Genomic DNA, 11,462 nt, shown 5'->3' with positions numbered 1-11,462 from the left:
ATTAATTTTGCAATCCCAAACTCTATTACAAGGTTGGACTTTTTTACATCCAACAACGCATTGCTTGGTTTTTATGTCATAATGCATTACCTGTGGAAAATAATCATGATGAAGATATTCCATGCCATGAGCTACATCTATAGCAATGCCTAATCCTGTTTTCAATCCTAACTCTCATACATTCTCAACATCGTTGTCGTCTTTATCAAGATACAAATGCTTCTCTCGGCTTCCATTACCCATAAACCTGAACACTAAGACTTGGAAATGGAGTCTCGAAAATGAAAATATAATTCTCACGAGATTTCAATGTCAAATATTTTGCAAAATATTATACATTGTTTTAAAACTATTCGCAGCGTAGTCATTTTCCAAATTGAAAACCTTCATAGTGACAAGCACACCTCACCCAAAACTCCTTTGAACATTTATCCAGAACTGCCCTTCAAAATATTACAATTGGTTTTTAAACTCTTCACATCCTAGTCATTTTCCAAATTAAAAACCTTCATACCGACAAACATATCCTCAACCAAAATTCCTCTTCACATCCTGGTCGTTTTCCAAATTGAAAACCTTCACAGCGAGAAGTATACCCTCACCCAAAATTCCTTTGTGCACTGTATTTTGGTGTTTTGATTTATGGCAAATAACTCGGTGAAAATCAAAGTTTTGTATATGCAAATTCCCACTTGAAAATTCCTTTGTGCACTATATTTTGGTGTTTTGATTTATGGCAAATAACTCAGGGAAAATCAAAGTTTTGTATATGCAAATTCCCACTTGAAAGGAAGCCAAATCACAAACAACATAGCAAAAACCAATAGCACCAAAATTTGCAATAATTTTTTTCCCAGAACATTAAAATGACGTTTTGGTGTTGGACATGTTGTTAAGGAATTGTTGCTCTTCATTATTATCAACACACAATTGCCAAAATCTAAGAACTCTATGACTAAACAATGTAGCTATGCTAGACTCAAAATCAGCAATTTTCGAGTTCACTGGCAGATTCATTGTCTGCCTCCGAAAAACTATGGACCAATTTTGTCTTTGGGACAGATGTTTAAATCCAAATGCTCAAAACCACCAAATTATCATTCTAAGTCCGGATCTCTTATGATCCTCTGTTTTGTCTGTCAAATGAACCCATGGGGTTTTTGACCTAAGATGTTTTTCGATTCTTCAAAATGATGTAGACACAGGACCCAACCTGTAGCATATCAGAATCAGAAATAAATAAAGGGCAAAATCGAACTCTTCTTTAATATCTCCATATCATTTGAAGAAGCAAACCCAATTACAAAATCTGGAATAAATCGACTACTACAATCTGTAGTGATTTCAAAATAAGTTGAGGTACTTGGCCAGTCCTTGTTGAAACATGCAGAAAGATATGTTGAAGAATCCATTTTCAGTAAATGTTAATACATAGCAACATTAAGTGGATATCATGACTATGACTGAATCTTATACATTACCGTAATAATTTATCCTCCGAGTAGGAGAATACTGAATTGTAGAGTATGGTTTTAATTTCTTTTTTTTTTCATTGTATATTTATTTATTTTCTTTGTCAAGCTTATGATACGAGGTTGGCTCACACCAGACTATACAAACACAAGGGTATGCAAACTCAGCGAATGTGCATTGAGATTAAAGCGTCAAGAATTTCCATAAAGCACCACTTACTGCCATAAAAGGATTAAATATTATGATGCAATGTGCATTGGATTCTTCCATGCAGGGACAGATACATGAATTTAATGTGAGGGCAACTACAGAGCTCCTACTATATGGAATATGCAAAAGCTTTGACAGAAAACATGCCTAATATTTTCACAGGCAGCTCCCACAAATTCTGGAGATGCTAAAGAACAACCAAATGAATTTTCATGAAATAAATCCATACAACGTTTACATGAACTCCTTCACTAATGGATGAACTGGTTAAACACGATTAAGACATATTTAATTCTATAGTCTCATTAAAATCTGGAGTTACAAAATCTGGAGTTACAAAAGCAAACTATTGCTAAAATATTATATTGACATCAAATTGCTTGAAGTGCTAAAACAATATAGGTACTTGCGGTTGGAAGAATATAAATATTTTACAATTGAAATCTTTGAAACTAAAATGTAGAACTTTCATCATTTAATGCCATTTCACTATGCCTTGTTGCAGTGTGTTTAATATTGGCGAGCATAGCAGATATGCTTTCTTGTGATCTCTTCGAAGCAACATTCTTTTCCACCAAATCCTTTTTAAAACTCTCCAGCAGAGTTGACACATCTCTCATAGTTGGGCGTTCTTTGGGTGAATCTTTTGAGCATAACAAACCAACATGTAAGAGAGAAAGTAGGCATTTATATGCATCATTTTCTCCAATTTCAGCATCATCCATCTCCCTCAAGATATGAGGGTCAATTACCTCCTCCACCCTATTTGGAAATGCTAAGTTCACCCACTTATGCAAGTTCAAATCTCTTGCAAAGATGTCACTAGTTGGTTTTTTCCTGGTAAGTATTTCAAATAACAGAGTGCCATAGCTATAAACATCCCCTTGAGTAGAAACTCTCTCACCTATTCCATACTCTGCATTGAAGGAAACATTGATCAAAATTTACTCAACAAATCCATATCAAACTGTTGTGAAAACAATTCAATTAAAAATAATATTCTAAAATATCCATACCTGGGGCAATGTAGCCCATGGATCCTTTTAGAGCAAGTGTTGAAGAAAGTGAATCATGGGAGGTTGCACCAATTAATTTTGCAATCCCAAAATCTGTTACAACACCATGCATGTTTGCATCTAACAACACATTGCTTGGTTTTATATCACAATGCACTAGTTGTACACAAGCATCATAATGAAGATATTCCAGGCCATGGGCCACATCTATGGCAATGTCTAATCTTGCTTCCAATCCCAACTCACACACATCCTCAGCATTGTTGTCATCTTTATTAGGGTACAAATGTTTCTCTAAGCTTCCATTACTCATAAGCTCAAACACTAAACCTTTGAAATCAAGATTGGAACACGAGGTTATAATTCTCACAAGATTTCGATGTCGAACATTTTGCAAGACTTTACACTCCCTTTGAAAACTCTTCACAACCTGGTCATTTTGCAACCTGAAAACTTTTATAGCGACAAGCATGCCATCACTCAAGATTCCCTTGTAAACTGATCCAAAACTACCCTTCCCCAACAAATTGGCTTCAATAAATCCATTAGTTGCTCTGGAAAGCTCTTGATATGATATCCTCCGATGCTCTAATTTATGGGAAATAACTTGTGGGAATTCAAACTTTTGTATAAGCAAATTTCCACTTGAGCAAAATCTCAAAAGAAAACAGCACAGAATAAAACCAATCACACCAAAAATTGGCAATAGAACTTTTCTTAGAACATCAAAATGACTTCTTGGTGCTGGACATGCTGGTAAGGAAAATACTTGTGGCCCACAGAGACCTGGATTTCCAATTAAGGATATGATAATGGTTTGATTTGTAGAAAATTCTCCTTTTGGTATTTCTCCTCTGAGATTATTGAAAGATAAATTCAAATAGTGAATCTCTTTCAACTTGTTGAGAGTAATTGGTATTGTCCCCGATAAGGAGTTCGAAGAGAGATCCAACACCTTGAGATTTTGTAGATATCCAAGTGAATTTGGAATGGAACCTTCTGATGAATTGTTAGATAGATTCAATGATTCAAGTGCAGTGCAACTTTGAAGTGTTGGAGGAATGGCACTAGTGATTAGATTGGTAGAAATGTCTATAGCTAAAGCATTTTGAAGTTTTCCTTATCTCTAGAGGTATGGGGCCATCCAAAAAATTATGTGACAAGTTCAAATAAAAATACAAGTAAGGAAGAATAGTGATTTCTCGTGGTATATTTCTATTGAGTCTATTGTGAGACAAGTCAAGCAATCCCAAATTTTTGCAATCTCCTAAACTAGAAGGTATTTTATCTGACATTTGGTTGTGATGAAGATAAAGGGTCTGAAGTTGTTTAAGATAGCTTAAGGAATCAGTAATTTTTCCAGAAAGCATGTTTCTACTAATATCTAGGAGACCAAGATGTTTTAATTGTTTGATATCATTGGGAATGTTTCCTTCTAATCTATTATTTCCTAAATCCAATATTTGTATGCTTTCAAGGTTACCTAGTAATGGTATAGTGCCATTTAAAATATTTTTATTTAATTTTAGATAAATTAGGCCACTAAGATTCCGAGTAAGTGGAGGGATGTTTCCTTCTATTATGTTGTTTGATAATATGAAGTATGACAAATTAGTAGAAAATAGACTTATAGCAGGGGGCAAAACACCAGAAAATTGATTGTCACTCAAGTCTAATTCTTCTAGGTGGGAACAATTAGTAAGAGATGTAAGAAAGGGCATATCCATAGTGCTTCCACTATCAAGTTCATTAGATTGTAAGTCTAGCCGTTCATGGAGTGATAAGTTACCAAACTCAATTGGCACACTTCCACTCAACATGTTCTCACCAAGAGATAATACAGCGAGTTTGGAACAATTTCCAATAGAAGTTGGTATGTTTCCACTTAATTGATTTTTCCATAAATAGATCCCTTGCAAGTTAGAGATATTTGACAAATAATATGGAATGTTGCCTACCAATTCATTTTGATACAAGGAAAGTATTTCCAAATTGGTAAGCAAACCCAATTCTTGTGGAATGACACCAGTGAGTTTGTTTGTGGAAATATCCAAATAACTCAAAGCAGAGTTATTTGAGAAATAAGTGGGAATGGAGCCAGACAATTCATTTCCAAATATGATCAAAGTTTGAAGATTAGGGAGCAAACCCAACTGTGGTGGAATGGCACCACTGAGATTATTGCTTGCTGCGTTTAAAACAATCAAATCTGAAAGGTTTGCTTTGAAAGAGGGAATAGTACCTGTGAGGCTGTTTGCACCTAAGTAAAGGAACTGGAATTGTTTAAGGGAACCCAACTCCACGGGGATACTTCCTTCCAGCTGATTGTAACGCAGGGAAAGAGTTCTCAAACGAAAGAGACGTCCCAATTGAGGCGGGATATGACCGTGGAGCGCATTGTGGGAAAGATCGAGGGAGTGGAGAAACGACAAATTGGCGAGGGAAGGAGAAATGGTGCCTTGTAGATCCATAGCACTGAGGTTGAGCGCGATCACTCTGTCAAATGGATGGCGGTGGATGCATGTAACCGTAGTCCAGTTGCACAAGGGAACGGCGGAACTCCAATCGGCCATGGATTGATTAGCATAGCTGGTGATGAGCGACTTGAACGCCAGTAGCGATTGCCCATCATCGTGAAATGAGTGAGAGGTACAGGAAACGATGAAGAGCAGCAAAGAAAGTGGAAAATAAAACCAGGGAGACGACATCATAACTTGAATGGGGAAAGGCGAAGAGGAGAATTGCCGTTCTGGGCACAACCTCTTGGCTATTTATAACGGGGAAAGAAATGGTGGCCCGGAGGGCAGCGAAAGGAAGGAATGAGACCTATCAAGTGCCGTGGTGGCAATGCCTTGTTTTTTCAAACGCGTGTTGTTGAGATAGAAAGACGGGGGCACCGTAGTTTATGGAGTGACGGGGACACCGAAGAAAAGTAGCGGAAGTTTGTGTGTTATAACTGTTGTAACAGAGACATGCAATATTGTTATAGAGACTAAATGTTCAGTCAATATGGAAATGTGGGGGAAAAAAACAATAGAGAAAGGTGCCAAACCATTCAATTTCTAATAGCTCAATGCGTTTTTTATTTTCAAACGCGTGTTGTTGAAACTGGAGATAGAGGGCTCTCAAGTGGCGTTGGGTTGATGCGTTGGTAGGGAAGTTTGTTCGTTCAATCAATATGGAAATGTATCTATGCTGGCATACACTAAATGTTCAGTCAATATGGAAATGTTGGGAAGAAAACAATAGAGAAAGGTGCCAAACAATTCAATTTCTAATAGCTCAAATTCTTCTGGAGATGGAGAGAGGGCTTCATGTTGTTCGAAGTAGACAGCTCTTAAGTCAATGCGTTTTTTCTTTTCAAACGCGTGTTGTTGAAAGTTGAGATAGAGAGCTCTCAAGTGGCGTCGTGTGGATGCGTTGTTTTTTCAAATGCGTGTTGTTGTTGAGATAGAGATAGAGAGAAGTTGAGATACAGAAACTACCCGGAGCTTGTCAGTGCGGAAATCAATTCAAATGCGTTGTTTTTTCAAATGAGATGAGATGATGCGTTGTTTTTTCAAACGCGTGTTGTTGAGATAGAGAAACGGACACCGAAGTAAACATTACAATTCTTAAAATGGTGTTGTCTATTATATGTTTGGTAAACATTACAATCCTTAAAATGGTGGTCTATTAAATGTTTGGTAAACGTTACAATCGTGTATTCTTTTTATTTAACCTGTAAAAAAAATTATAAATGGGTTTGATTGTGATAAAATTTCATAGTTCAGCAAGTTTGAGCTAGAACAGCCTTGAGATGGGCGACTTCTCAATTACCGCAGGCAATCCTTGAATAATACTCTTGATGTGATCATGGTTTAATGATTTATTATTCTAATTTTTTAATCTTAAAATTGAAATGAAATTAAACTTATTTAAATAAATATAAATATATTTTAATTAGAAATTTGAAATTAAACTTATTTAAACAAATACAAATATATTTTAATTAGAAATTTAGTAATGATTTAGAGTCATTAAATTTCTTAAGGGTGAAAATCTTTTAGAGTACCTCTTTCTTTATCTATCTATATATATCGCTTCTCACAACAACGTATCCTTAGCACTCTGCCTTATCTTGCACAGTGTCTATGATGCACCACTTTAGCTTTTCCCTTACTATTTTCCTCACAACACATCTGTCGCTCTCGCTACTCCAGCTCTCTATATGCTCTTGGTTCTTAGACCTCCCTGTCTACACACTCATCTCTCACTCCTAAGCACTTCAGTGATATGCTCAACTCCTCCAATTTCTCACTGACAATCGATGATTTTGATCCACAAATGCACACTATGCAAAGTTGTCTATGCTACCTGTACCCATATTGCCCAAGTGTACTTCGACATAGCTCCTTATACCACTGTTGCGTCTTTTGGTTGAACCTTGTCATAGCATTAAACATAGAGATGGACCTTGACTAACAACATAAAACTCCATGTCGATAATTCAATTCTTAGGTGGCCTGCACACTCCTCCGAGAGTCCCGTTCTTATTTATTGCTCCAAAAAGCTTGGATGGCTACTTTGATCCTCATTTAACTTTTCCAGGCGTGCACATGAAGCAGCCGATTGCTTCCTTTATTCCCACAAATTCATATCTCTTAAATGTTATCCTCATTTCCTTCTTTCAGAGCCTTTTGCAGGCCCGACCAACTTCAACAACCAACTCTGACGTTTCTGCATTCGATTCTTCAACATCTGACTCATACATTCATTTAACTCATTGTAATACTTCATCAGAACCCAACATATCGTAACTTACTCAGGAGGCATATTGCGATACTACACTCTCCGATATCAAGTCACCATGGCCATCATTGTATGGCTTCTCTAGTAAGCCTACTACTATGGTGATTCTCTACATGAATCATGCAGCTACTATGGGATTTCGTCTGGATTCCCAATCATCATATTGACCCTGGTTGACATTAATGCCAACACTAACACAACCACTAGCCATCGAGATGATGGGCACCAATATTGCAGTAAGGATGTTGCAACTCCTGGGCTACCAGCTTTACTTATCAACTCGGGGTTCATACAAACTTGGAGGTGACAGTGTTGTATGCACATGTAAAAGTGATGGTTCTTCGTGTTGTCACTGTTCAGCTGGCGAGGGACCACTTGGGTTCCAAAACAGAAATCTATAGCGTTAGAATAGGCTTTATTCTTTGATGGAAGAAGGGAAAATATACTCTAAGAGAGTTACTCTACTGCAGTAATGGAAAAAAACCAACATGTAATGCTAAACCACACCATACCCTAATTAACCATTTAAGAAGCTATGCTAAGAAGAATTGCTAAATCAACACTAAACAAATGCTACTATCTAAGTTGCAGAAGTAAAAAGCATCAAACAATACTAATGTGCAAGCAAAGAAACTAAACTAAATTTGTTTTCACTTTTTTGGTTTTTTAGGCAAAATCAAGTATGCAAACTAATTGTTCTTGTGGATGTGACAGGTGGATGGAAGGTTTTTGAGGATGGCTAGAAGGTTTATGAAGTGGTTGGATGGTGTGGAGGGGTCCTACGAGGCTCTTTCTGACTTCCTAGAGGTTTCCCATCAATTTGGCCTCAAAACATGCTGTTTCAAGAAAACCTACAGGATGTACTAGAAACCTACAAGATAATACTGTAGGAATTATAAGAAACCTACAAGATATTGCCGAGAGCTAATTGTGAGGTGTTGGAGGTGTTGGGAAGCTTGGGAAAGGTGTGTGATGGGTGGAATGGAGTGTTAGAAGGTCCAGGAGCACTCAGAAGTCAATATCCAAGATAAGATATGGCTAGATTCGCTCAACGTGTTTAGGGAAATTTCAATGAAAAATGATGAAAAACTAGTGGAGGTGATGGTGAAACAAGGGATGGCTAAGGTGGATGAAGTGGAAGGTGGTTGCTGGTTATGAAGTCGTGGTCTCCTCCTGAGGTACCTTATATGCATAAAACATGTGTGTCTTCCAAAAAGAACTATGCAACAAGATACATTTTTCATAAACTAGAAAAGCATGAATCAACTGCCTTTATTATGCATGAAGAAAGTTATTCAGGGGAATGAAGGCATGAGTGAGATCTTATTGCAGAAATGGAGATGGAAAAGGATGACAATGAAATATGCCTTGCAACATTAACCAACTATTGGATTAAAGACAACAAACTCCAAAGCTCATAAAAGAACTAGAAATCTGTGTTTTTGGGTCTGCTTAAGGGTCCATTCCTCAAGTCGTGGTCCCAGAGGGAGGAAGTGAGGCTGATACAATTGCTCACAACCTTATGGTGATCATTTTTCTCCTTGCTAACCTGCTACTTGAAAGAAGGTACAAATGGAAGCAAACTATCACACAACCAATCTGATCTACACTACTTGTAATGGAAATGCATCTACTAAGAAAACTAACAACTAAGCTATGAATCTGCACTAAGTATTGTTGGCCTAGAACAATGTAAACTTTGAAATGGGAACTCATATTGTTACTCGTTTTATAGATATAGTAAAAAAGTGACTCGATTTTGAAAATGGGTGATGCAGAACACACATGTGTTTTTTAGAGCATAGTTTTTGGCACTATAAATTTTTTTATGCACATTACAATTTAGAATGGTAGTGTTTTTTATGCTGATTTAAAAACGTGGTAATTCTACACCAGGCCCTTTTTTAAAATGCCTTTTTTTTTTAATGTATGAAATGTAATTAATTATTTTGTAAATCTAATAATTTTTGGATTGGTCTTTTTCTTCATATTTTCTTGTTTTTATTTTTATTTTTATTTTTTTGTAGTGATATTTTTATTGTTTTGCATATTTAAAGAAGAAGGTCGATATTTTGAATTTTCAATATTCTACATATTTATACATCATTAATTAATTTTTCAATCCACAAGAAATAATTGTTTCTAAAAAACAATATTTTTTAACAATGGACATAAAAATAACCATTTTTAACATAAATATAACTAAAAAACTACACGTTTTGATAATTTTTTGCTACAATTGACATGCGAAAATCACAATTTTTATACGAAAATTTTAACTAAAAATGGTTAAATAATAGTTTTTTTTATGAATTTCATGTCAAAAAAAAATAATAATCACTTTTTTTTTTCAAAAAATAATGATTAACTTAAAAATTAATGCGAAAATCACATATTACAAATATTGAACGCATAACAACCTTAATTGAGTGTATATTCTTCTCATAAAATGTCAAAGTCAAAACATTACAAGTATAACTACTTAATAGTTACAAAAAATGAGTTTGATTTCCAAGCATAACTTAAATTTAATCAACAGTGTCACATAATCCAAACTCTTCGTCCTCTAAAGTTTCATCATTGTCTTCTTCAACAAAATTTTCTGCTTCCTTTTGCTCATTTTCATCTTTTAATGGATCTTTGATGTCTGCGAATCTCCCAATGTATGTCTTTTCAAACATCCCATGTAATGGTGGTTGGGGTTCCTTTGCCTTTTCTGCCACATGTGATTCACTAAAGTCCCCTTTTTTCAACCCAATTTCTTGCATTGCATCTGGAAGAAATTGAAGAGCATTAATTCTTTGTTGAATGAAATTGCATTGTATTAGATCTTTTTCAATTGCAATGCAATTTCTTCATTTTTGAAGAAAGCATGCTAGTGTTGTACCTAATTATCAAGCACAAAAGAAATAATGAAGTAAATTAATACAATGACATATTAATTAAAAAATAACATATTGAAATTCAATTCCATATAATAAAACTTACCTGAGCCAAAAAATAAATCCAGAACCCAATCTCCTTCATTTGAACATATGTCTATAAGATAGTTAATCAATAATTGTGGTTTTTGATAAATGTTAACTATCTCTCCTTTTGCTTCTTTGTCTTTATATGTTAGTTTTCTTACAACGACATCATAAGTCAGTATTTGGCTATGACTCTTTCCGTCTACACAATTAAAAATCATAGACATATAGCTATCATCTTTTGCCCAACTATCAATAAGAATGAACTCATAATCATTCATAAATAGTTGATCTTCACAGTTAAGAAGATTTGACTTTTGCCTGTAACATAAAATGGTAAAAGTTCAATTAACTTATACATAAATGAATTTTTCAACATTAATCAAATATACATTTTAAACGTCTTACCATGTAAGCTGCATCCTTGAATTTGTTTTCCCCTTGAAGCTTGACAACATCTGTTATGAAACCAGCTCACAAAAAGATAGAAAAGAGAGATCAACGCCTTAGAATTCAGCCTCTTCGAGAAGGCAACCTCCTTTACATTACACAAATGAAAAATTCTTTGATGATACAAATGAAAAGACCTCCTTTCTATATATAGGAGTCTAAGGGGTCATAACATAATCAGAGCCGACATAACAATAATAATGTAAGGGCACAATAATAACAATAGTGGGTTTCTATGGGGCACAATAGTAACAATATAAGCACTACATGGGTACATCAATATAATAAGTGGGTTGTACTAATAACAATAAGGGGTTACACTAGTAGTATAGGGGCCTAACATGCCCCTCTCTTTCAAAAAGTGTTGTCCTCAACACTTGAGTAGTTCTTGATTCTTTTGTATAAAATTCTTGTTCTCCCATGTGGAATCTTCAGCGGGTAAGTTCTTCCACTTGATTAGATACTCTGAAATTGATCAATTTCGTAGCTGTCGGGTTCTTGTTTCTGTGACTGCTCCAGGTTCCAATATGATTTTTCCTTCCTCTTCAATTTC

General features: G+C 35.4%; 1 protein-coding gene across 1 annotated transcript; it reads right to left on the bottom strand.

The window, feature by feature from the left end:
• Positions 1-1,693: 1,693 nt before the first annotated feature.
• On the bottom strand, positions 1,694-3,814 carry LOC149218751 (receptor kinase-like protein Xa21). The gene is made up of 2 exons (XM_089382458.1): positions 2,700-3,814; positions 1,694-2,599 (listed from the first exon to the last, which is right to left on the bottom strand). Exons 1-2 carry the CDS (start codon positions 3,169-3,171, stop codon positions 2,136-2,138), a joined length of 936 nt encoding a protein of 311 aa, XP_089238584.1. The 5' UTR covers positions 3,172-3,814; the 3' UTR covers positions 1,694-2,135.
• Positions 3,815-11,462: the final 7,648 nt, after the last annotated feature.

The sequence above is a fragment of the Pinus tabuliformis genome, chromosome Q (assembly GCF_031772625.1).
Source record: "Pinus tabuliformis cultivar Carrire ecotype Pingquan chromosome Q, CPIR1, whole genome shotgun sequence".
In the NCBI taxonomy this organism is placed as follows: domain Eukaryota; kingdom Viridiplantae; phylum Streptophyta; class Pinopsida; order Pinales; family Pinaceae; genus Pinus; species Pinus tabuliformis.
Note: the sequence above shows the minus strand (reverse complement) of the source record. Positions and strands in the feature narration are given on the sequence as shown.